At 41.0% G+C, this 24,604-nt stretch overlaps 2 protein-coding genes across 6 annotated transcripts; one reads left to right on the top strand and one right to left on the bottom strand.

Annotated features, from left to right (window-relative positions):
- The first annotated feature begins 73 nt into the window (after window positions 1-73).
- Mrps18c (mitochondrial ribosomal protein S18C) lies at window positions 74-11,444 on the top strand. 2 transcript variants are annotated; one of them, XM_076926360.1, is made up of 6 exons: window positions 74-232; window positions 1,370-1,431; window positions 3,545-3,628; window positions 4,667-4,724; window positions 5,491-5,550; window positions 11,152-11,444. In XM_076926360.1, exons 1-6 carry the CDS (start codon window positions 142-144, stop codon window positions 11,199-11,201), a joined length of 405 nt encoding a protein of 134 aa, XP_076782475.1. In that variant the 5' UTR covers window positions 74-141; the 3' UTR covers window positions 11,202-11,444. The 2 variants fall into 2 exon arrangements, with proteins under 2 accessions (XP_076782475.1, XP_076782474.1); XM_076926359.1 differs by lacking the exon at window positions 11,152-11,444 and adding an exon at window positions 5,635-5,755 and having other exon boundaries at window positions 75-232.
- Window positions 7,132-23,958, bottom strand: Abraxas1 (abraxas 1, BRCA1 A complex subunit). 4 transcript variants are annotated; one of them, XR_013107839.1, is made up of 10 exons: window positions 23,807-23,958; window positions 21,456-21,546; window positions 20,872-20,908; window positions 16,942-17,008; window positions 14,400-14,593; window positions 11,907-12,026; window positions 11,708-11,792; window positions 8,975-9,086; window positions 7,830-8,457; window positions 7,132-7,379 (listed from the first exon to the last, which is right to left on the bottom strand). XR_013107839.1 is itself a non-coding variant. In XM_076926358.1 (9 exons), the coding sequence occupies exons 1-9, from the start codon at window positions 23,891-23,893 to the stop codon at window positions 8,030-8,032; spliced, it is 1,221 nt and encodes a 406-aa protein (XP_076782473.1). In that variant the 5' UTR covers window positions 23,894-23,958; the 3' UTR covers window positions 7,132-8,029. The 4 variants fall into 4 exon arrangements, 1 of the variants encoding a protein (XP_076782473.1); XR_013107840.1 differs by lacking the exon at window positions 23,807-23,958 and adding an exon at window positions 19,372-19,506 and having other exon boundaries at window positions 21,456-21,542; XR_013107841.1 differs by lacking the exon at window positions 23,807-23,958 and adding an exon at window positions 19,372-19,502 and having other exon boundaries at window positions 21,456-21,518.
- Window positions 23,959-24,604: the final 646 nt, after the last annotated feature.

Below are 24,604 nucleotides of genomic sequence, written 5' to 3'. Positions count from 1 at the left end.
ACAGAGGTGCTGTGCACTGAAACCCCGGCCGCGTTCGCACCGGAACCTTTGCGTATAATCGTGGGCCAGCAGGGGAAGCGTACCGGAAGGGACCTGTCGGGCGCTTAGGGACACGGAAGGGAAGAGGAAGGGCGGAGAACCATGGCAGCTCTGGTTGCTGTGTGCAGCGGTATAGGGAGGAAGAACTTGACAGCTGCGGCTGACTGCTTCACGGATCGCGGAACTCTCGCGGGTAAAATGTCCAGCATAGCACTGCAGCCGTAGTCCGGTTCTGATTGTCGGTGGGGTCTTCGCCGTTAGCAAAATGAGTATTTCTACTACACGACTAGGTTTGAGATATGTGGGAAGCTCGAGTCGCCCTACACTGGTTTCCTAGAGCGAAGAGGACTTTCAGGTTGTAGTCAACTATTTTCCCCCATTATTTATTCACTTTACATCCCGATCGCAGCCCCCTCCTCCCAGTCCTATCCTCACAAACTCCTCCTCTTCCATTACATTTCCCCTATTCTCCTCAGAGAAGGGAATACTCCCTCCCTTGGGTACCACCCGGGCCTCGGATCTTAAGTCGCGGCTGACTCTCTCCCACTGAGGCCCGACCAGGCAGTACAGCTAGAGGAAGAGGATCCAAATGGCAGGCAACAGAGTCAGAGACAGGCCCCGCTCCAGTTGTTAAGGGACCCACATGAAGACCAAGCTGCACATTTGCTACAAATGTGTAGGGGGCCAAGGTCCAGCCCCTGCATGCTCCGTGGTTGGTGGTTCAGTCTCTGTGAGCCCCCATGGGCTCAGATTAGCTGACTCTGACTTCGACTTCTTGTGTCCTTGACCGCCCCCCCCCCCCCCCCCCCCCCGGCTCACTCACACCTAACCCTCAACTCTTCAATAAGACTTGTTGGGCACCTGGCCTGTTGTTGGCTGTGGGTCTCTGCATCTGTTTCCATCTGCTGCTGGATGAAGTCTCTCAGGAAACAGTTATGCTATCTAGGCTCCTGTCTACAAGGTGTAGTCAACTCTTTTAGGTTTTTTGTTTGTATGCTTCTTTGTCAATGACTTGAATCTTTTTTGTTCTCCCTTTGGAATGACAGTACCATTCTGTTGTTTCTGTAAATACTTGCATTATAATCTGTAACGGTAGAAAGGGGAAAGGTTTTATAGGAGAGGAAATATATATGTCCTTTATTCAAAGTCTTTGGAATCTCTCATTTTGAATCCTCTGATGTCCCAGATCTAACAGAATGTTAACTAATCATTGAGTGAAGAGAATGTTGCATACTGTGACTGTTGATTCATCTAGCCTCTTTCAAACTGTAAGTCTTGGTTAGATATTCAGTGAATGAAAACAATTGTGTTGTCACCATTTTCTCTTTAGTTTCTGTGCTGTGGAGAAGATGTTTTTCACAGTATGAACAGATAACCAGCAATGAGGACCTGGTAAGATTCCTTTTTATTTGTTAAAGAAAACATTATTTTATTATTTGTTTGTACATGGGGGAGGGGAGCTGTGGAAGTCAGAAGAGGGCATTGGATTTCCCTGGAGCTGGAATTAGAGGTGGCTGTGAGCCACTGGATGTGGGTGCTGGTATCCAGACCCTGTACTCAGTAAGATTAGGGAGTGGTTTTAAGCACTGACACCAGTCCAGCCCCAAACCCCCCCCCCCCTTATATTACTAATTCATTTCCAAATTCAGCCTAACTTTATATTTTTACTATATGGAATCCAATTATAGGATAAAATAATGGTTACCTTTTATTGACTATAGTCACTTGGGTTTTGAAGAGAATTCCTAGATTCAGTCAGTAATGTATTTTTCTTTCTATATATTAAATATAAGGATACATGATTTGAAAATGTCTAAAGATAGCATCGGTGGAGAGGATATTTGTAGGTAATATAAATTTGTAAGATACTATCTTCATCTCATTTGTCAGATCTGACAGGCTACAGACATTCAACTAGCTGCTTCTTAACTGTAGGTGTATTTTTCTGGATTTAAAGTGTGAACATGGATGTGGGTGCTTAATCACACCACACAAGAGCTTAGCTGGAGTTGAGAAGGGATACAGCTTACATTCAAGGTAATCTAGATATGGCAGTATACACATATTATGACAGCACTTAGGAGGCTGAGACAAGAGGAGCTTGTGAGTTGGGCCACAACAACAAAAACAATTGCTGTTTGTTCTTTTGGCTAAAATCAAGTGTAAAAAAACAAAACAAAACAACAAGAAAACAGAGAAATCTTAAAGGAACTGCTAAGTACCAAGGAAGTTGTCTCAACACATGTGGCTCCACCTTAGTCATCTATCTCATGCATCATACTTTAAAAGAATAAAGGAAGTTCACATTTCTTTTTTAGGTCATGTGACTAATGAAAATTTTGTTTCCTTCCCACAGAAAAATGCATCAAGTCATACTCTTTTATCACAATTAAGGAAAACTATAGATTTCAAAGCCATTTCTAAATTAAGACCCTGTGCCAGGGTGTGCTGGTACAAGCTGTAACTTCAGCATTTGGAAGGCTGACATAGAAGGATGAGGAGTTTGAGCTTACCATGAGCTACGTAGAGAGTTACAGGACAGTTGGAGCTACATAGTGAGACCCTATTTCAAGAAGCACACCAAAATTAAAAAAAAAGCAGGGAACAGGAACAGAAAAGGGATTATGATGAGAAAGGGTGTTTGAAAGGGCGGGAGGGGAACACAAAAGAGGTTCATGGAACATACATGCTGTGTTAGTCTTAAGAGCACAAAGGGGTGTTATTGGGGATGAAGAAGTGAGCCAACAAGAGGAAAGAGGCAGGGTGGTTGACAGGAATAGAAGGTAAATAAGAACAAAGCATAATTACACACAGGCATGCAAGCTTGCACACTCAGGCCCAGCGCATGCAGTACAAATACACACACACACACACACACACACACACACACACACACACACACAATGAATCCTGTATGCTCACCAAACTTGAAATGTCACTATATTGGTGACAACTATTCTTGTTGTTAGAGGGAGGCACTGTGTCAGAAACTACAAAGTGAGAAAATGCGCACAGACCCACACAGACTCACCAAGCACTCTATAAAGGTGATGGTAACAAACCTTTTATTGCAGCAAACCATGGGACATTGTCTATTTATAAAATAAAATGGTGAAAAACACCTGACAGGAAATTTGTGGGTGGATAAATGACTTAGCACATGTAAACTTTTAATAAATTAATCTAAAAGAAAATGAATAATAACATTATGTTTATGCCAAGCAATTGTCTTGAAATAAATTTTAATTGAATTAATTTTAAATTAAGATGCTTTGATTATATGCAATTGAAACACAGCATTTGAGCAAGAATCCTTTTATCAACTTATTTATCTTAAAAGTCCTTTTGTGCTTCAAGGCAGAATATTTAAGGTGGCCATCTCTCTTCAGCCAGATTGACACAAAATAAAGTACTTGTATAAAATATATAAATATGTATAACTGTAGCTTTAACTTTCTGATTAGTCTTAACACATTTTCATCATGAGACTGTCCGTTTGTTCTAGCCAATCCCAATGGAAAACCCCTACAAGGAGCCTCTTAAGAAGTGTGTCTTGTGTGAGAAACGTGTAGATTACAAGAATGTGCAGGTGAGTGTGGGTTTTACCTCTGTGAGACTTGACTGAGTCTGCTCTGTTCATTTGCTTAGAGGATTGTCATTGTCAGAAGGTTTTATGTAGGACGGATTCAGCAACTTCAAGTTCAAATCTTGTTATAACTTCCTGTGTTAGCTCTATTCAATTTGGAGCCCCCTACTGTCCTCATTTCACTAGTATTGGGTTAGTATTTCTCCTTTTTCTGTTTCTGCACAGAAGCTTACTGCAAATTGATAGACATGTGTTTTGGGAAAGCTCCTCTTGGGAAGTTGACCTTTGCAGTTTACTATCATATGCTATTGCTTTAAATACTCTTTCTCCTTAAGCTTTCAGCAGATTAGAAATAGCAAGTTTAGCTGGGTGATAGCAGTGCATGCCTTTGATCCCAGCACTAGGGAAGCAGAAGTAGGCAATTCTCTGAGTTTGAGGCCAGTCTGGTCTACAGAGTTCCAGGACAGCCAGGGCTACACAGAGAAACCCTGTCTCAAAACAAAACAAAAAAGTAACAAATTTAGCAAAGTGAATGATATATTATAGTTAAGTGTTTTCACAGTAGTATAAAATGATAGCCACTTTTGAAGGAGAAAATGCAATAAATTATAAAAACTACAGTGTAGCAGTAATTATGGGAGGAGCCATACAGTCCCCAGTACCTAAAAAGTGTTATTTAAATGTTCTATAAGTTAGAGTAAATGCCCTAATGTGTGTCTGATAGCCTGCCATGACGGGGAAATGTTCCACTAACTGGCTGTAAGCAGCAGTATTTAGATGCCTGTAGTTTAGGGAGTCAGTAGCCACAGCACTGGACAGGATGATTCAGATCCTGATCATGTGTAGTTTTTGATACACTAGATGTAACTTTTTAAAGATGGCTTGTTGCTTTAAGGTATTTTATTTCATGTTGTTAATTTTGTCTGAAACATGTTAAATGTAACTTGAAGGTCGTTATAAAAAATGTAAATTTATACATTTAGGGTTGAATAACAAATATACTAATATTATTTTTCCTCTCTAAATATTACCCCCAAACAGCTTTTGTCACAGTTTATTTCTCCATTTACCGGATGCATTTACGGAAGGCATATAACAGGTACTTTTTTTTTTAAATCATAGAAATTTAATTGTAAGCTGAGTGTGGTGGTACATGCCTTTAATCTCAGCACTCAGGGTACAGAGCCAGGTAGATCTCTGTGAGTCCGAGGCCAGGCTGGTCTACAAATTGAGTCCAGGACAGCTAGGGCTATACAGAGAAACCTTGTCTCGAAAATGAGAAACAAAAGTAAAGAAATAAATTTAAGTGTAGATAAGAACTGTGTTGCTTGCTTGCTATTTCAGGAGACTGGCAAGTCCTCAAATCATGCCACAGGGCCTGGAGTGAGGTCCTTAGGGAGAACTATCTTCAGTGCAAGGGGTCATTGCCTTTACTCACAGTAACTACAGGGTGACAACATACAGAAATCTAGGCTTAGGAAAAACAGGAAAACTGTGTCTTGGGTCTAGACAGGTGGCCCAGTGGTTTAAAATGCATGTTCTTACCGAGGATGAGAGCACCCTCAGTTCCCAGCACATCTGTAAGCATCTGCACTCAATTAAAAATAATAAAACTAAATCCATTTTAGATTACCATTCCTAGACTAAAACTTAGTGCCAGCAACTGATAGCTATATCCAAACTGTCATTTGGCTTTTTGTTTTGTTTTTGCCACATGGCATTCTGTTGCAGTAACAGCATCGAATGTGTGAGAGATCAAAGGACTCACAAAAGGTTTACTTTTCTGGCTCTTCAACTCAGAAAGCTGGTATAAATGTAGTAATAACTTTCCCTGACTCGTAAAAGCACCTCTTCTATTTTCACAGGTCTTTGTGGAAAGAAACAGAAGGAAATAACTAAAGCCATTAAGAGAGCTCAGAAAATGGGTAAGTACAGCTACACAACTGAGTTGAACTAATTTAAGATTTTGTTCATTGTCTTTGTCAAGAACTTTAATTATCTCTTTATAGGGTTTATGCCAGTTACATACAAGGATCCTGCATATCTCAGAGACCCTAAAGTTTGTAACATCAGATACCGAGAATAAAGTTTGTAAAGTTCCTGCCAATAAACCTGTAAGTGATTATGTCAGCACAGACTCCAACTAATTTAAGTAGAAATTCTTTCAGTGGATCAGGAGGGATCAGTCCTCTCCACACCAGTGAATGTTCTCTAGACACGGTGCTTCTGATGGTAATGTGATATTGTACACTTTGGTAACAGTGGTTCCTCATGGTTGTCACAACTTACTTATGTAGTACAGATTATTAAGAGAGGGCTTCTATTACAATTCCAACCCAGCCTAGATTTTGTTCTTATAGTTTTAGGGAATGGTTCTAGAAAGGCAGAGTGTTTGTTTGAATCCCACGTGAATGACTGTGGCATTAAATTTGCTTGGAGTCATTTTGGTTTTTGTTTGTGCAATGTGCACAGGAGTTTATGGAGGCCAGGGGTTGATATGAGGTGTCTTCCTCAATGTGTCTCCACCGAATGTAAAATTCACATAGGCTAAACCAGCTAACTAACAAGCAGCAGGGAGCCTCTTACCTCTGCATCGTCAGTGCTAGGACTCCATGTGCACACCACTATGCCCAGGTTTAAATGGAACAACACTGTGTACTTGGCACATGTCAGAGGACAACTGACAAGTAAATGTTTATTGAACCTGATAGTAACAGGGTTCTCTATGCAGAGACGAACACTGGGATTGATACTGGACCAGCCTATCCTTAAACAGATAGTGTTCTTACAGGAAGGATGATGTGTACAATCTGCTTCCAGTCACCTGTGATGTGAGTAGGCTCAATTGACAACTGGGGCTCTCTTTTTCCTGCCCCACACAGCACCAATTCACTTACATCACCAGTGAAACATCCCCTGGGTAGGCTTCAGACCCCACATAATCAGTGCCTATCAACACCCAGATCAAAGTGTCACTGCCATCTGTGTCTTATGTAGCTACTCTAGGAAGCAACAAGTGGAAGACCAAGGGTGGAGTGTACAGTGTTCACATCCACTGACTGAACATGAAGATACTATGTGTACACTTCATAAAACAGGTGAAAAGACAAATACATATACAAGGACAGTTTCTGAGATTCCCTGAGCTCAAGTAGTCATCTAGCCCGAACCTGTTGAATAGGAGCTGCATATAGATGCTACCAGTAAGTCCACCTCAATATGCTGTCGTCTTTAAATGAGAGCTCTTCTTTTATGTTTCTCCTGTGTGTGCATGTGCATGTATGTGTGAGTGTGCACGTGTGTGTGTGTGTGTGTGTGTGTGTGTGTGTGTGTGTGCTCTGGAGGAAGGCACTAGAGGGCACTGGATCTCCTAGAGCTGGAGTGACAGGTGGTGGTGAGCTGCCTGACGTGAGTGCTGGGAACCATACTTCAAGCACTCTTAAATGCTGGGCTCTCTCTTCAGTAAGAATCTTAAAAACTTAGATAAAAATAAGATTTTACAAACCTTAAAATTTTTACTACATTTATTTATGGGGGTTTCCTGTATTTGCCATGGTCATATATGTGTGGAAGTCAGAAGAGCCTGTGGGAGTGGGTTCTTTCCTTCACTGTGGGAGTCTCAGAAATCCAACTCAGGTTATCAGTCTTGATAACAGATGTCCGTGCCAGCTGAACAAAGTCCGAGGCCAAGGTTTACAAACATCTATGTTGCTTTCCATGTTGTGAAGCTTCTCTTCCCAACTTGAAGAATGTTCTAATTGAAAAGAATGTATCTGTTTAAGGCTTTCCCTCAATGATTTGGAGGGGGGGGGGAGCTGAAAGGTATATGGCTTTGAAATAAAATCATCTTAGCTGGCTGGGCACGGTGGCATACACCTTTAATCTCAGTACTCAGGAGGCAGAGGCAGGTGGATATTTGTGAGGTTTACAACAGCCAGAGCTACACAGAGAGACCCTGTCCCAGTGCCCCACCCCAAACCAAAAAGAAAAACAAACCCCAAGCCAAACCAAAAAAAACCAAAAACAAACAAACACTTTTAGACTACAGCTCAGTGGTAGAGAAGTTGTCTACCATTCACAATTCCCACACCACAGTTTGTATAGGTAATTATAGCTATACGTATATATGTACACATTTACATAGCATTTATAACATGACATATAAATAACAATTTTCAAGATACTTTATAAAATATTAACTTACCTATATATTATAAGCAGTTGAACTATAAAAATATCCATGTATTACAAACAGCTGAATAGAGTAAAAACATGAGCTTTTCTATGTATTACTCCAGGAGGCAAAAAGGAAAAATAAAAGAAGTGCCCTAAACCTCAGTCTAGTAAAAAAAAAAATGTCAAAAAAAAAAAAAAAAAAAGTCAAAAAAAAAAAAATAAAAAGAATCAAAATGTGGGAGAGCGCGGATAGTCAGCATCGTCTTCCGGGCTCCCCATCTCTGTGTCTATATCTAGGCTGCTTGAGGATGCTTTGTCTTGGTGATTTCTGCGGGGTGCTGTCACGGGTCTGCTCTCTGTCTCTAGCAGCCGTGGCTTCTTCACAGACCACTGGTCGTGTGTGTCTGGAGCTTTGCGTTTACTCGGCTGAGCTGCAGGCGCTGGACTGGCTGCAGGGCTGTAAACGCACTCCACCATCAAAGTCAGCTTATCTACCACATCAAGATGGTGGTTAATGTTACACCCACTGGGAGAAATATGTCTATTTTTCAAAGAAATAACACAAGAATGAAGAACTTCAGACTCTGGGAAAAACGTTCGTAAAGCTTGACAAAGAAGAATGTTCTCCTGGGGATTTTCTTGGAGAATCTTCTCTCCTAAAGAAAATAAGAAATGGCTTAATTTGTGTTTGCTTCACAACTTTTTATAATTAGCTGTGTCAGTGAAAACAACTCCAACAGATAAGGTTATTCAGAATAAGAATGACATAGCACCAGCCGGGCAGTGGTGGCGCACGCCTATAATCCCAGCACTTGGGAGGCAGAGGCAGGGGGATTTCTGAGTTTGAGGCCAGCCTGGTCTACAGAGTGAGTTCCAGGACAGCCAGGGCTACACAGAGAAACCCTGTCTCGAAAAACAAACAAACAAACAAACAAACAAACATCCAAATCTCTATTTATGTGATTTATGTGCCATACTGTTCTATGAGAAAGTCAGTTGTCTGCTTCTTATCAAGCACAGCACAGCCAGTACAGTGCCCTGTTCCGGGAAGACTGAAGAGCGCAGTGGACCCACCACTCATCATCCCAGGACGTCAGGTAATCCGTTAGGGCAGCCATTGTCCGCTGAGTCAGAGCAGAGTGAAGGCAGTCTGTGTGTGCATCTGTGGCTCACCTGCTGCTTCAGTCTGTGCTTGCTGCTTTTTTCTAACTTCTTTTAACCGGTTTACATCCATCAATAGTTTCTCTACTTCTCGTTCACTTTGTTCAACTTTTTGGCATATACTCTACAAAATACATAAGGGGATGCATAAAAAAGTCCAGGTTTGTACTAATGGGAATCTGGGCACACAATATAAAATTCTCAGTGGTCCAGAATGTAAAATACCATTTATCTTTCTTGTAAACCTTATTTTTATTTGGAATTTTTTTTGGAGGACTTTAATAACAAGTTTATGTTGCTTTGTACACAATGATATGCTTTTTGGCCGTGTTAACCTTCCGTTTATTTTTGGACTTATATACCAGATATTTTGTTGATTATAGAAATAAGATAAAATTCATTTTATCTTATTCATACATTGGGGTGAGGCTAGAGCTCAGTGATACAGCACTTACCTAGCATGTGTGAGGCCTAGGTTCAAGTCCCAACAAGTACACCCCCAAAAAACTGAGATTTAGGATGCAGAGGCAGGATTAGCAGTTAAAGGTTGTCCTTATCTATATCGGAGTTCAAGGCCAACCTGGGTTACAGAAGAGCCTGTGTCAGAACACCAAAAAACAAAATGAAACCAAAAAACTAAAATAAATAAGATTAAAGGTGACTATGTTTTAAGGAAATCGTGGAAGATTATAATTCCTATAAAAAAAAAAGCTACATTTGAAAAGTAAACTGATGCTGTGTGTCTGTTTTAAAAGAATGAGTAATTCCATTTTGGAAATATACCTAATAAAGGTTTATACAGAATCATGATGTCTAAATCAAGCATCATTAATTTCAAATTATATGCCAGAAACTAAGCATACCAGTTGTAGTGGATTCTTTCTAGGGTATTTGTCCAGAACCATTCAGATAATCAAATGCAGAATCAGTGTCCATGTCCACTAAAGATATCAGAGAGGCTAAAGACGATCACTTGGGGGATGCAGTGATTGTGAACACGCTGAGCACAGTCACTTTCTGTGTTATTTATTCATCAAATAAAATGTTCTGTGGGCTAGAGGTGGCTCAGCAGTTAACAGGCCTGAGTTAGGTTTCCAGCACTCACAAAGCAGCTTGTAACTGTGTGGACATCTAGACCCATGGGAACAAATGCCTCTTTTGGCCTCAGATGACACTAGACACACATTGTACACAAAGACATGAAGGCAAAACCACATACACATCAAAAAAAAAAATCTTAAAAAAATAGTATGTGATGTTAGTAGTATACAAAAATCTATTAACCTTTCTTTTCTTACTAACAAGTATGGTTGCCATGAAAATAGACTTTTCAGATATCCACCTGAGGATACTGACTGATGTTCCCAGTTTGGATTCATGATTTTTCAACTTACTAGAGAAAACCTTGTGTATCCCAGGCTAGCCTCCAACCTACCATGTAGCCAAGGATGACCTTGAACTTGTGATCTTCCTGCCTTCACCTCCCCAGTTGCAAACACAGGTGCACAGCACACTATTTTGTGCTTGGGGTCAGAGCTTTGTGAATGCTAGGCAAGCACTGCATCAACTGAGCTCCCTGCCCAGGCCCCCTCTCCCCGCATACAGTGTGCAGCTCCCAGGGGCTGCTCCTAGCAGTGACTGAGCATGGGGACATTAGTACATGTCTGTGAACAACTCTGTTCAATTAAGGAATTAACTTTTTTCTTAATTAACTTTTTTCCTTTCCCTTAAGAAAGCATCTCAGGGGCTGGTGAGATGGCTCAGTGGTCAAGAGCACTGGCTGCTCTTCCAGAGGTCTGGAGTTCAATTCCCAACAACCACATGGTGGCTTATGACTATCTATAAAAGAGCTCTAATGCACAAATCATAAATGAATAAATAAGAAAAAAGGGAGGGTCTCAGTCAGGCAGAGTGGTGCATTTCTGTTCTCACTGTGCTTAGGTGAGAGCAGGATTACGAGTCAAGGATTGCTCAGCTAAGCTTTCTTAGGCAGGCACAACTCTCCATCTGTCTGCTCAGATCCCACTACAGTCCCCAATGCTGTCCCTGTTATTTTACTCTGGCCCAATAGCTGTCTGCAGTTAGGATTCATGTTCTCTACAGTGAGCTACACTGAAATAGTAAAGCAGACTATAATGCTGTACTGATGCTTGTGCTTCTAAATATCTGTTTCCCCCTTCATCCAACAGAAAGACTGAGGCTGGGCCTGGTGGCAGATGCCTTTAATCCCAGCATTTGAGGGACAGGGACAGGAGAATCTGAATCTCTATGACTCCAAGGTCAGCCCAGCCTACACATCAAGTTCCAGGACAGCGAGAGCTCCAGTGAGACCATTCTTCAAAAAAAAAAGAAGAGAAAATATAGCCATGAATAATGAAAACAAAATTAAACTTGTATAGCTATCTACCAGAGGTTGTAGTCTCTATTATGGCAGTTAAAGGAATACAATATATACCCAACAAATATCAACTTTTCTATTTAAGATTTATCTATTTATTTTGTGTGCATTGGTGTTTTACCTGTCTGTCTGTGTGAGGGTGTCAGATCCCCTGGAACTGGAAATACAGACAGTATTGAACTGCCATGTAGGTGCTGGGAATTGAATCCGGAAGGAAGAGGAGCCAGTGCTCTTTACTCCTGAGCGATTTCTCCAGCCCACGAATGTCAATGTTTTTATGAAACAATTCATAGCAGTCTACTGATGTGAGCTCTGAAGTGGTCCCTCAGAGCTTCATGTTAGCTTACCTTTAACTCTTCCTGTATAGCAGCGTACATTTCATTTATCTTATGTACTTCCTTTAATGATCCATCTTCGTTAAAAAATTGAGAACTGTAAGAAAATGATTTCCTTTAAGCAGACAAGTCTAAAAGGAAACATGGAGGTGAAAATTTTCCAGTTACCTGAGGATTCCTTTAGCCTGTATCATCTGTGAGTAAGTCTTACCTGTGTGTCCTTACAGCTCTGCTAAAGACAGTAGACGTACAGGAAGCAGACTCTGTTTTATAACCCAGTTGATCAGACATTCCCAGATTGGTAACCACCAAAGGTACCCTATGAAAAAGCCTGATGAAAAAGAAATGTTTAAAATAGAATTTAAAATAAAAGGACAGCATTTGCCATCAGAGCAGGCCAGTTTTCTAACTATGAAAATACTCTCCCACCTCATTATTTAGCAAGATAGAATTTTCCCAGATGAGCCAAATTAAAGCAGCTAGTTGTTTTAATTTTTATTGCTTTATGTATATGGATATTTTGCCTGCATGTATGCAAGTCTGTGCATCACTGGTGCCCTTGAAGGCCAAAAAGAGTGTCATATCTCCCTGAAACTGGAGTTACAGCTGGTTGTGAGCTGTCAGATGGGTGCTGGGGATTGAACTGGGATCCTTTGGAAGAGCAGCCAATGTTCTTAACTGCTGACCCTCTCTGGCTCCTGAAGCAACTAGCTTTTAAAAGATGTCACTCAGGAGGCAGAGGCAGGCAAAGTTTGAGGTTAACTTGTTCTACAGAGAAAGTTCCAGGATAGCCAGAGCTGCACAGAGAAACCCTGTCTCAGAAAGCAAAGTCCACAGAGAAACCCTGTCTCTCTCAGAAAGCAAAGTCAAGATGAACATAGCATAAAAGAGCTGTGTGAAGCGTTTAATGGCTATTTCTCCTGCCACGTACATGTGAGTAAGGAAGTGAAGCTGCCCCGGGGGCTGAAGAGAATGTGAGCTGAAAGCCATGATAAGCAGCCCAGGTGAGACCTTGAGCTTTGTGGCCCTTTTATCATACTGTGTGATGTTTACAATGTTTTAGTGTCAGAGGACAATGTCACAAGTCTCTTCTTCCTAAGAAGGTTCTAGGGATAGGCCTCGGGCCTTTAGGCTTATGGGAGAAGCTTTTTACCAGTTGAGCAATGTCACTGCTCTTTTTCTTTTCTTTTTTCTTTTTTTTTGTAGTCCAACCTAATTTCAAGCTCTGTACAGTTGAGCATAACCTGGACTCACAATCCTGCGCTTGCTCAAGCACAAGGATTATCGGAATGCACCACCATCCTTCCCTGAGACCCTTAGGAGGGGAGTACAAACGGAAAAGTCATTTGCTAAAGACAAAGCTCAGCAGAGGGGCTCTTGCTTGCCAGTGTGACCCTACACAGTGTCCTCAGCCTGCCAGTGTGAACCCACACTGTGTCCTCAGCCTACCAGTGTGACCCTACACAGTGTCCTCAGCCTGCCAGTGTGAACCCACACTGTGTCCTCAGCCTGCTAGTGTGAACCCACACTGTGTCCTCAGCCTGCCAGTGTGAACCCACACTGTGTCCTCAGCCTGCCAGTGTGACCCTACACTGTGTCCTCAGCCTGCCAGTGTAACCCTACACTGTGTCCTCAGCCTGCCAGTGTGAACCCACACTGTGTCCTCAGCCCGCCACAAAGGCAGAATGAGTTTAGCATCCCTGATCCAAAACCTTGAAATTTGAGGTAGGGTCTTATTATGTAAGCTAAACTGACCTCAAACTCAAATCCTCCTGCTTCCACTTCCTGGGATTGTAAGTGTGCACCACCAAACACAGCTTAAAATGTGAAAACTTCTGGATACTATTATACAAAAAAAATTCTTGAAAGGCTAATACAGGAAGATTGTGAGTTCGAAGCCAGACAGGCCAATCTATTGATTCCTTATCCAGCTTAGTTTACATGGTGAGACCATGTCTCAAGGAAACAGCAAAAACAAAGGGAAGATTTCCCATCTGACCTTCATGCGCCAGGTCAGTACCAAGCTTTGTATGATAATCTATTATCTGTAATCCTAGCACTAGAGAGACTCAAATGACAAGACCTCAAGTTCAAGGCCAGCCTAGGATACACTGTCTCAAAAAAAGAAAAGTGCAATATTGTTAAAAAATTAACTTCAGGTTATATTCATAGGATATATATGAACTTTTTTGTTTAGACTTGAGCCTGTCCCAACCCAAGATATTTCAGCGGGTATATGAAATATTCCAAAATCTGAATGAAGTATCTAGTTCTGTCTAGTCCTATGTGTTTGAGGTATTTCATCTTTAAAGTATTATGTTGAGATTTATCCTCCATAAGCAATAAAATTAACCTTAATTGGTAGTACTCTTTTAACTTAATTCTTATACTCAAGAATGTAAACATACCCAAGGGAGCTGCCTGGACTTACTGCAGTAAGCCATCAAGACGTTGATGAATTTGTATCTAGAGCAGTCCATACTCACGTGAGTACAGTAACACTTAGGTTCCAGGACAAGAATCCAAGTCATCACTCCCGCTGGGCTCTATTTCCTTGCCTAGCCTTTGTTTTCTCATCTATTTTGAACACTAAGATTTACTTTCCCATTATTATGACACCCAGTGCAACACTATATGAAGACACTTAGAGCTGCAAAGCACTATAAAAATTCTACTTAGAATAGCCAGGCCAGCCAATACTTACCCCCCTTGAGGTTTATATAAGGCGTGTTCCAGGCAGTGCGTGGAGCAGCTTTCTGTTGTTATACTTGGTGTTAACAACAGAAAAACAAGCTCTGGGCTTGAAAGATGCGTCTGTAAGTTTCTGTGGAGCAACTGCTCTCTAAATGTCATTATCTGATCCGAGTGACGACGGAATTTATACCAACCCACCACAGTCTGAAGAGAATACAGGAAAAATTAATGGTCTCGAGGCAGTAGCTGCAGTGCAGCCAGTGGCTCTAGAACACTGAGGCTAAGGCAACAGGACTGTGGTATAGCCTGGGGACACAACAAAACTAAACAAGTTTGCCAGGGTCTCTCTGTGTAGACCAGGCTAGCCTCAAACTCAGAGATCCACCTGCCTCTACTTCCCAAGTGCTGGGATTAAGGAATCACCACTAAACTTGGCAAAACAAACCTGTCTTAAAATGGCTTTTCTAAGTGTTGGTAAAGCTTGGGTTATAATAAATCAAGAATATACTCAATTACAAAAACCTTTCAAGTGATCTTAAAATCAATTTAAACAGTTTAACATTTAACAAATCAAGTGTTTACATAGGATATGAATGTTTTCAGGGAGTAAGTCCCTACTATGTGAAATAATAGCATTGGTATTTCTAGGGATTGCAAGGCAGCAAGTGTGGTTGTTGTTAAATCAGTATGAACTGGGGGTATAGCTCAGTACTTGTGTAGCATTCATGAAGACCTGGTCCAACATGCTCATGATTAACATTAATAAACTCTTAAACTGGAAAATAATTCTCATTACTGAATAGTAATTATAACAACAAAAATCTACCATATATTTATTTGAACATTAAAACCAAGAAATTAGAACTGGCTCTTGTCCCTGTAATTTCAGCATTTGGAATACAGAGGAGGATAAGTTCAAAGATGAAGTGGGCACATGGTGAGGTTATTTCAAAAACAAAATGTATTCTTTTTGAAGGAAAATGTTCTCATAGATATACTTCCTAAATAATCAAATTACTCTGTGTTTGTGTAGTGTGCACATGTGGTGTGTATGTGTGTGCATGCATGCACGCACTCATGCATGTGCATGTGGAGATGAAGTGTGGTGGTCAGAGGACACCTTGTGAGAGTCATTTCTCTCCCTCTATCCATCCTGTTAGTCAAGGGATTCAACTCAGGTCATCTGGCTTCAAAGCCAGCACATTTTCCCACTAAGCTATCTGGTTGATTCCAAATATAATTTAAGTTCAACCATTTTCTCTTAAGATACTTTTACATGTGCATGCGTGTATTTATGCATGTATGAAGGTATGTATGAGTGCTTTATCCATGGGGAAGTCAGAGAACAACAAACAGGACTCAGTTCTCTCCCTCCACCAGATGGTTTCCACAGATGGAGCTCAGGCGTCAGACCTGTGCTTTAGTGCTAGAAAACTGCACCCAGAGTGTTTATGCAAGCACAGCAGGCGGGTGGGTGAGCACCAGAGCCACAGCCACAGCCACAGCCACGACCCTTTTCTTTCTTTTTCTTTTCTTTCTTTTTTTTTTTTTTTTTTTTTTTGCTTGCAGGTGTCATGTCAGGATCTCACTGGGTTGCCTAGGCAGGCCTCAGAATTGAAATCCTCCTGTGTCTTGGCTTCTCACATATCTAGGACTACATGTACACACCCATTATCTGAAAGAACTTACATTATTAATCTGCTTCCATTCTAAAACTGGACGTGTGTTACCATCCCAAGTGACTAAAACTTTTCCTGGAATTTATTCTCAGACACATAAAATTTTAAAGACAAAAATGCATACCTCACAAAAGCTTAGATTGGGGGTGGGATTCTGAATGTTCAATAACTTTTATCTGAACGCAAAGTACATGGAAGGTTTAAATGTAATTGCTATATAGGAAAAGGCATTTATATAAAATAGTAACTGCAAAGCCAGGCTCTGTGACATATACCTGAAGTCCCAGCTACTTAAATTCTGCAGTCTGGAACAATAAATAACAACAGCAACAACAATAATAAAATTCAGCTATGTGAAAATAACAGAAATAGATTAACTCCTAGAATAAATCAGACTGGAAAAGGCTGTGGTTAAGCAGGAAGCCAGAGAAGTCAGTGTAAATCATAGTGGTCAAAGGAATAGTAAGATGATATTTTTTCCATTTTACTTACTATATATGCTCTGCCTGCTTGTATGTCTGTGTACTATGTGCATACATGTATCCATAGAGGACAAAAGAAAGCATTGCATCCCCTTGGACTGGATTTACATCTGGTTGTGAGCTGCCACATGGGTGCTGGGAACCAAACCCAAGTCCTCTGGAAGAGCAGCCAGTGTTCTTAACCACTGAGCATTCTCTCTTGCCCCAAAGATGAATACTTTTGATGAGTAGTTTTGCTTTCAGAGAAACACTGCCTGAATTTCTGGGAAGAATAAGTCTTTTCTCATATGCTCTAATGAATGCCATCAATACTGCTTAAGAGTTCTGTGAAAGTACTGTTTTTCAGGGTCACAAAATAGTGCAAATAGTACTAACAAAGAAAAGGTAATACCTTTTTGACATTTGAAAGAATTTTCTTCAGTGCGTGTTCGTTTACTTCACCTGAAGAATTATAAAAGCTATAAAAATAAAAATCAAAATTAAAGTTTTCAAGTAAAATAGAAATTTGAATAATTGTATTTAGCATTTTTAATTTTAGTTACTCTTAACCCATACTATCCAACCAAAATGTGTATCTACTTGCTTATCATATGAACTCCAATAATAGAGAAAAATTAAAAATTAACATTTAAATAGTAAAAACATTATGTCCGTAAGCAACAACAACAAAAAAGAATAGAAAAACTTCTAGGTATGAGTTTGTCTATCACATTTCTAAACTAAATCAGAACAATATTCATTAAATACAGGAGTCAGAGTGTTCATATAGCCAGTTCTCAACTCAGCTCCCTTCCTGCTGATAACCTATGATAGAATATACAATGAATAATGAATTCATTACCAATTCCAAAAGCTGTATGGTCAGGGGATTTGGGGAGATTGGGAAACGGAGGATACATTTGTTCTAAAGCATTTACTTGCAGCCTTTTCTCTTCCCGTGAGAGACTCCAAGTAACAGTTCCTTCCCTGTGTGGGTGTAGTGTGTGTGTGTACTTGTGTAATCAGGTATACACACACAGAAAAGCCAGAGTGTGATGCTGTTCTCCTTCATCAGTTGCTACCTTATTGCCTGACCATGCCTCACCAAACTTGGAGCCAAACTCAGGTCTTCACTCCTGTGTGGCAGGGAGTTAACAGTGGAGCCACCTTCTCAGTCCTAGTCCTTCTCTTTAGCACTGAGGTGATAAAATCCCTTTTTATAAGCTGAAATACTAAACAAAACTCTGTAAGACTTTATATAGGGTTTTCCCCCCTTGACATCCTTAAATATATACTGGAAACATTTATTTACATGGAACTAACCAGCTACATCCTATTTGGTAACGTGTTTAAGCTGAGCTTGGTGGTACAGGCCTATAAATCCAACTACTAAACAGGTTAAGGGAAGAGGATCTCAAGTCCAAGGCCTGCCTGGGCTACAACAGTGAGTTTAAGGCCAGCCAATCACTTATGACAATGTCTCAAACAAACAAATACCTAGATGACTCTACTTAGGTAGAGAGCTTACCTAGTATAAGTAAAGCCCTTGGTTCAATCTCAGTACCACAAGAAAAAAAATGCCCATTAAAAATGTTTTAATGGACGCCAGGCGGTGGTGGCGCACGTCTTTAATCCCAGCACTTGGGAGGCAGAGGCAGGCGGATTTCTGAGTTCGAGGCCAGCCTGGTCTACCGAGTGAGCTCCAGGACAGCCAAGGCTATACAGAGAAACCCTGTCTCGAAAAAACAAAAAACAAAAAACAAAAAACAAAAAAAAAAAAAAAAAAAAAAATTTTTAATGGGCTGAGGGGTAGCTGGATTTGTTGAAAGACATCTGGTATGACATTTGTGACTTTGATAAAGACTGAAATTGTGACAGCTCCAGAAACCAATGCCCAGTTCCTGGGTTCAATCCCCAGAGGAGGAGGAGAAGGGAACAGAGAGGAAGAAGAGGAGAAATAATAATAATAATAATAATAATAATAATAATAATAATAATAATTTGTATTTCTCTAGCTTGGTCCATTTCTAAACACTTCAACCTGGTGTCTAAAGTAGTAAGAACCTTGGGGTATATAAGCATAGGCTAATAGTATAAACACATGAGAATACTGATTTTATGTCAAGCTTCTACAGAGTTTTATATGGAAACATATAATAATAATCCAGGTGTGGTGGCACATGCCTATAATCTAGCACCTGAAAGGCTGAGGCAGAAGAATCTGGAAGTTTAGGACAGCCTGGGCTACAATCAAGAGCCCTGTTGTCTCCTCACTCCCCAAAAGGATACACTGTAAAGATTCATACTTAAAGGCCAGGCATGGAGGCACAAGCCTTTAATCCCAGCACTCAGGGGGCAGAGGCAGATGGATCTTTGTGAGTTCGATGACAGCCTGGTCTAAAAGGCAAGTCCCAGGACAGCCAGGGATAAACTCAGAAACCCTGTCTTGAAAAACAAAAAACAAAAACAAAACAAAAAAAACCCAAAAAACAAAAGAACTTATACTTAAGTGTTAATTATAAGTTACTAAGTTTTAGGTTTCAATGACCTGTTTTTAAGGAACTTGTAGACTTCTGAGATGAGCAAATCAGTGTAGTCAGCTGAAATCTGAGAAGCAATGTAGTTGGTGCAGAGCTGGCACAACTTATCTGTAAACTGCCAGCTGAAATATGTCAAGGTTCTCCACCCATCGAGGCTTTCTACCGTATATTCCTTCTCTTACTCCCCCCATGACATCTTCAGATGAAGGGCTGTATAAAAACTGCTCACAGGGTTCTATTTTCACAATCTTAGTAGGGCTGTCAAAGAAAACCGCATTAATATGTATCTAGCTTGGACTTACATCATTTGGGCAGTGGTGGCTCACGCCTTTAATCCCAGCACTTGGGAGCAGAGCCAGGTGGATTTCTGAGTTCAAGGCCAGCCTGGTCTACAGAATGAGTTCCAGAACAGCCAAGGCTACACAGAGAAACCCTGTCTTGAAAAACCAAAAAAAAAAAAAAAAAAAAAGGATATCATCAGAAGACTTTGTTTTACATACTCACCTAAGTTATTTGTAAGGGGGACACAGCAACATGATGGTTTGTTAGAAATCCCAGAGGCTGGGCTGGGACTTGCAGGAACTTGGTCAGCATACATGCCCAAGTTGCATTCTCATCCCCCACCCCATTTCTTCTAGTTTGTCTTACCATTAAGTCAGTGGTTCTCAACCTTCCTAATGCTGTGGCCCATTAATACAGTTCATGTTGTGGTGACCCACACCATAAAATTATTTTCATTGCTATTTCATAGCTGTAATTTTGGTACTGTTATGAATCATAATATAAACATCTCTATTTTCCAATGGTCTTAGGTGACCCCTGTAAAAGGATTAACACCCCAAGGGGGCCACTACTCACAGGTTGAGAATCACTACACTAAATAGTTCTGTGGTTTCCACTAAATCATGAACTTCAGCTTAGTATTCCGGTTCTAACTGAAGAGGAAGTGTATAGTAGCTCTATGAATGAGAGGTGTTTCCAGATAGCTCTCCTCATGTCCTCTGTACCTTCAGAACTGACAAGGCCCAGACGTTAGTGGTTTCAGATCAGGTGGTTTCTGTGGCTCAGACACTACTAAATTAGCCTGATTCTTAATGTAGTTGACCAGAAACACAGGTTTTTTATTGTCTCCTAACCCTTTGCTGGTCCACCAGGTCCTTCAGGAAGTCCTTTTTAGGAGGTTCACTAAGAACTCCTCATTTGATGAATAGATCTGCATGTCCAGTGTGCATGAATGGATTATAAGAAGATTGACTCTTCCAGCTCTGTCAGTTTGGGAACACAGCAGGCTGTCTTATCAGGCCCTCTTTCCCCACAGACCCTTCTTTACCATGTATGCCCTTGTAACTCACAGCATCTTAGACATGTGTACAAAGTTGTGAACGTACAACAGGGATTACTTTTCTTGAGTGGCTGATATAAATCATAAAACAGCCTTTAAAATGACACCATCCTATGGTAGTATCTGTTTGCTTGCTGACTGCTAGTGACATTAGAGTACATGTCGGTCCTCAGTTTATAATATGCAATGAGAGGATTTTGTATGAGAAGAAAAAGCAATTCTCAAAGAAAACTTTTTTTCAGAGGCAGTGGAGGCAGCTAAAGGTAATACAACTAGTGAAGAGTTACAGAGGCAGTTGACATGGACTAGTGTACCTCGGACACTGAAAAAAAACAACCTTCCATGTAACCAAGACACTAAGCTACCATGTCTGCTTACTAAGACACTGTTAGTTTTTAAAATTATTTAACCTGCAAACAATTTTCATAATAGATAGTTTACTTGTTTTACTATTACTCACCTAAAAAGCCGGTAGCATGGAATATATTTCTGAATGTCTAGGAGAAAAAGGATTTCTGGTTATGAGTGTATTAATCCCTTGCCCACCACACTGAGGAATGTTTCACCCCAGGTCAGGAGCTTCGCTGTGCAGTACTCATTCCCTCTTTGGACACACCCCTAAAACAGCCCACTCTTACTCAGAAATCAAGTGACTCCCCAGATGTGCAAGGCTAAAAGTCCATCCAACCTGGAGTCCCACCTGGAACTACAAGTGTTACACTCCCTAGACAAGGGCGAGTGTGCAGAGCTGAATCTGATCCTCCTGCCTTCACTTTTTAAGTGTGGGGGTTGCAAAGTGTGTACCACTTCACCCACACTTTTGGTTTTGGGGCTTTTCTTTTCTTTCTTATTCCTTTTTTCTTTCAGTGCTTTTAAAAAACATTAAGGTATATATTTTAACAGTTTAAACACACACACACACACACACACAAACACGAGTCTAGACACGTATGTATCCCCCACAACTAAAATGTAAAAGTAACATTTATGCTGCTTACACTTAGCATGTAAACTATCAAAACCACCCAGAACTAAGTGACTCACCGATTGTATAAACAACTTTAACATTGTCCATCTGTGAATCAGTAATGCTATTCTTGGCTTCACCTTTCATTTCACCGAGGAGAAAACCTTCCTATAAGAGTAAACACGAGAAGCAGTATATGAAACACTGAATAGGACCAATGTTCTGTTTCCTCCTATTTTCTCAGCATTTCACAATATGCAGTGTGTTACAGGTAGTGGGCACATGAGTAACTGGGAAAGTCTGGGAGGGAGACAGAGTAGCACTGACTTTAAAGGGCTGGGGGTAATAGTTTGGGAAGGCAGAGAGTGAAGCACCCCTAAATCAAAAGCATAAAAGCTTAAAATCTGTTTAAGAGTCCAGCAAAACAGTTTGTCTTGAAGCACAAGGCTCCTGTGGGCAGTTGTAAAGAGAGGTTAAACCACAACAAGATACTCCAAATGAGCAGCCAAAGTCTGGATTTTACACATATTTCTGGGTATCAGTGGAAGTTTCTTAGCTATGGAATGCCAAAATGATCAATGTTTTCAGATTTAAATGTCTAAAAAAATAAAGATTGGTAATTCAATTATAGCATCTGCTTCCCAAGGGGTCTACTGTGTGCTGGTTTTCTTTTTAAATTCAGGCAGATTTTTTGTTTTCTTTTTCCTTTCACCTTTCAGTGACTCAGTTATTCCTTTAGGTGCATTTAAAGATCAAGTGATCTCTTCTAGTCATTAAAATTAGTTTATAATACCCTTCCTCCATTCATCAAAATAATCAAACAAACAAACAAAAAACAGGAATATCTCAGTCTTTTAACAGAATCAGGTGAATAAAAATCTGTAATTGCAGATGTTCTTGATTTTGATACTCCCAGTGTTAAAAACTAGGAAAAGTACCAGTCAATTCTAAGTACAATTATTCAGAAACCAACTCTAAAAATTTAGGTGAGCTGGAGAGACGATTCAGTCATTAAGAGCAGTGGCTGCTCTTGAAAAAGAACAGGGTTCAGTTCTCAGCACCCACATCTGTATCTTCCATTAAGTTCCAGGTGATGTGATGCCCTCTTCTGGCCTACATGGGCACTGCCCATGTGTGATCCACAGTTGTTCAGTAGGTAACAGACACACACACACAAAAATAAATGAATCTGGGCTGGAGAGCTGGCTCAGCGGTTAAGAGCACTGACTGCTCTTCCAGAGGTCCTGAGTTCAATTCCCAGCAACCACATGGTGGCTCACAACCATCTGTAATGGGATCCGATGCCCTCTTCTGGTGTCTGAAGACAATGACAGTGTACTCATATACATAAAATGAATCTTTAAAAAAAGTAAAAAGATAAAATAAATGCATCTTCAAACAAACAAAAAAACTATAGTTAAAATATCTGAGAAACTAGGGTCTAAGGTGTAGTTTACCAGTGCTAATCCTATGAACTACAGATTTAGGGCAGTTTACTTATGTTCACACTAAACATCTTCTAAAATAAGTCCCACAGATGTATTTTTTTTAAAAAAAATATAAAGTGCTTCAATTTGTATAGCATCCTCCTGTAGAGCCATGCTAATCTCAGTATCAGTCCATTATTTTGTGCTGCCCGGATGAGCACAAAGCACATTCAAAGATGTCATTTGTTTTCCTTCTTGGTATTTTGATGTAATGTACATCAAATTATTGTACACTCCTTATCACTGGACTGTTCTGAGGAGCATCTTTAGGCAAGTCAGATCTGACACTTAAAGCGAAGGACCCAACACTTGACATAAGTTACTCCACATTGTTCAGTATGGTACTCTCTGCACTGTTAATAGTGCAGTCTCAAAACTCATTTTACATGTTTCTCGTTTCTTTTTATGTTACTAAGAACTTATTACAAGATGCTACTGCCAGACCTCAAAGTTTCACAGTAAGTTTTTAATCTCCTAAGTTTAAAAAAAAAAAAAACAGGCTTAAAATTTGTTTTCAATGTCACTCACTGGCTTCGAAAGTAGGCAAAGGCTTAAAAATGCATTTACACATCTGATCCTGGACAAACTGCGTTTGTGATGGAAAGTAGCACAGAAGTAGCCGGATCTTACAGCCTCATGCCAGGTCTGCCCTAGAACTGGCCAAACCCTGCGGCTGGCCGCGGTGTAGCTCGCCCTGCCCGTCCTCCCGATTCTAGGGGCGCACGCGCGCTGCGGGTAGGAACCGGCGCCGGGATCCTTCGCACAGCAGAGTAATGAGGCAGGAAAGCTGCCCGACTTTCCTCGCCGAGCCGGAGGCCCCGGGAACTTTCCTCAACGCCCAAGCGTGAGCACATAAAAAAGGCCCGGATGAGAGCCGGGGAGGGCGCCCGAAGCCGCGGGGGGAGCGGGGACTGCGGGGTCGGCAGCCGCGCGCGGCTCACCGTGTCTGAGTCTGTGTTGAGATGATGGAAGGTGAGCGCGCCGAGCACGAAGCCAGACAGCACCCCCAACGTGCTCTCGCCCTCCATACTGCCGCCTCAGTCGCTACCGCCACAGCCACGATCGCGGCGCATGACGGGAGGCTGGAGGATGGGGCGGGGACTAAGGGGCGGGGTTTGCGCCTGCGCACCGGGAGGCGCGTGTTGGAGGGAGCGCGGGCGCCCTCTAGCCAAGGAGGGGGTCTTTCATCAACTTGGCTGAGACACCTCCTGCAGCATGCATGGAAAACCTCTGTTTATGGTTAGTTTAAGGCTACTAATGGTTATAAAAATAAGAATCGCTTAGCAATATTTTAATTCCACGGAAATGTCACGTTTGAGTTTTCTAACTGTATTCCACTGCCCTTCATCTATTGGAGTTTATAGAAGACCAATAATCAGCCGTGGAGGGTGGAGATTATCTTCTCTGGAGTATTCCAGTCCTGTTGCATTATTCTGTCTCTGTGTATTTGATTCTTTGGTTCGTTTGCTTGCGATTAGAAACTTATGAACTGAGTCTAGTTTAAAGACTACATATGTTTATGAAATTGTGAGAGTTTAATGATAAGCACGATCCTACTGTCCTACTGTGCTGGATCATTTGACATGAGTAAGGTAAGTGGGAAGGTGAGGGACTGACATGTATTTCACACATGTGCACATACACAATTTTAAAAACCGATGTTTTTTAAATAATTGAAAGTTGGCAAAGTGGCATGCTCCTGAACTAAGTTAGGATTGCATGTCCGGGTTTTGTTGTGC

Source organism: Arvicanthis niloticus, chromosome 27 (assembly GCF_011762505.2).
Source record: "Arvicanthis niloticus isolate mArvNil1 chromosome 27, mArvNil1.pat.X, whole genome shotgun sequence".
Taxonomy (NCBI): Eukaryota; Metazoa; Chordata; class Mammalia; order Rodentia; family Muridae; genus Arvicanthis; species Arvicanthis niloticus.
The sequence above is the reverse complement of the archived record's forward strand: the minus strand, read 5'-3'. Positions and strand labels throughout refer to the sequence as shown.

Excerpts from the sequence above, each read along its gene's own strand:
- Mrps18c (XM_076926359.1), top strand. The coding sequence starts at position 142 with ATGGCAGCTCTGGTTGCTGTGTGCAGCGGTATAGGGAGGAAGAACTTG. Across the intron at positions 1,432-3,544 it reads TAACCAGCAATGAGGACCTG|CCAATCCCAATGGAAAACCC; the intron begins GTAAGATTCCTT and ends CGTTTGTTCTAG. Across the intron at positions 3,629-4,666 it reads TAGATTACAAGAATGTGCAG|CTTTTGTCACAGTTTATTTC; the intron begins GTGAGTGTGGGT and ends ACCCCCAAACAG.
- Abraxas1 (XM_076926358.1), bottom strand. The coding sequence starts at position 23,893 with ATGGAGGGCGAGAGCACGTTGGGGGTGCTGTCTGGCTTCGTGCTCGGC. Across the intron at positions 21,547-23,806 it reads TCAACACAGACTCAGACACG|GAAGGTTTTCTCCTCGGTGA; the intron begins GTGAGCCGCGCG and ends TTACTCTTATAG. Across the intron at positions 9,087-11,707 it reads CTATACAGGAAGAGTTAAAG|AGTATATGCCAAAAAGTTGA; the intron begins GTAAGCTAACAT and ends TGTATTTTGTAG.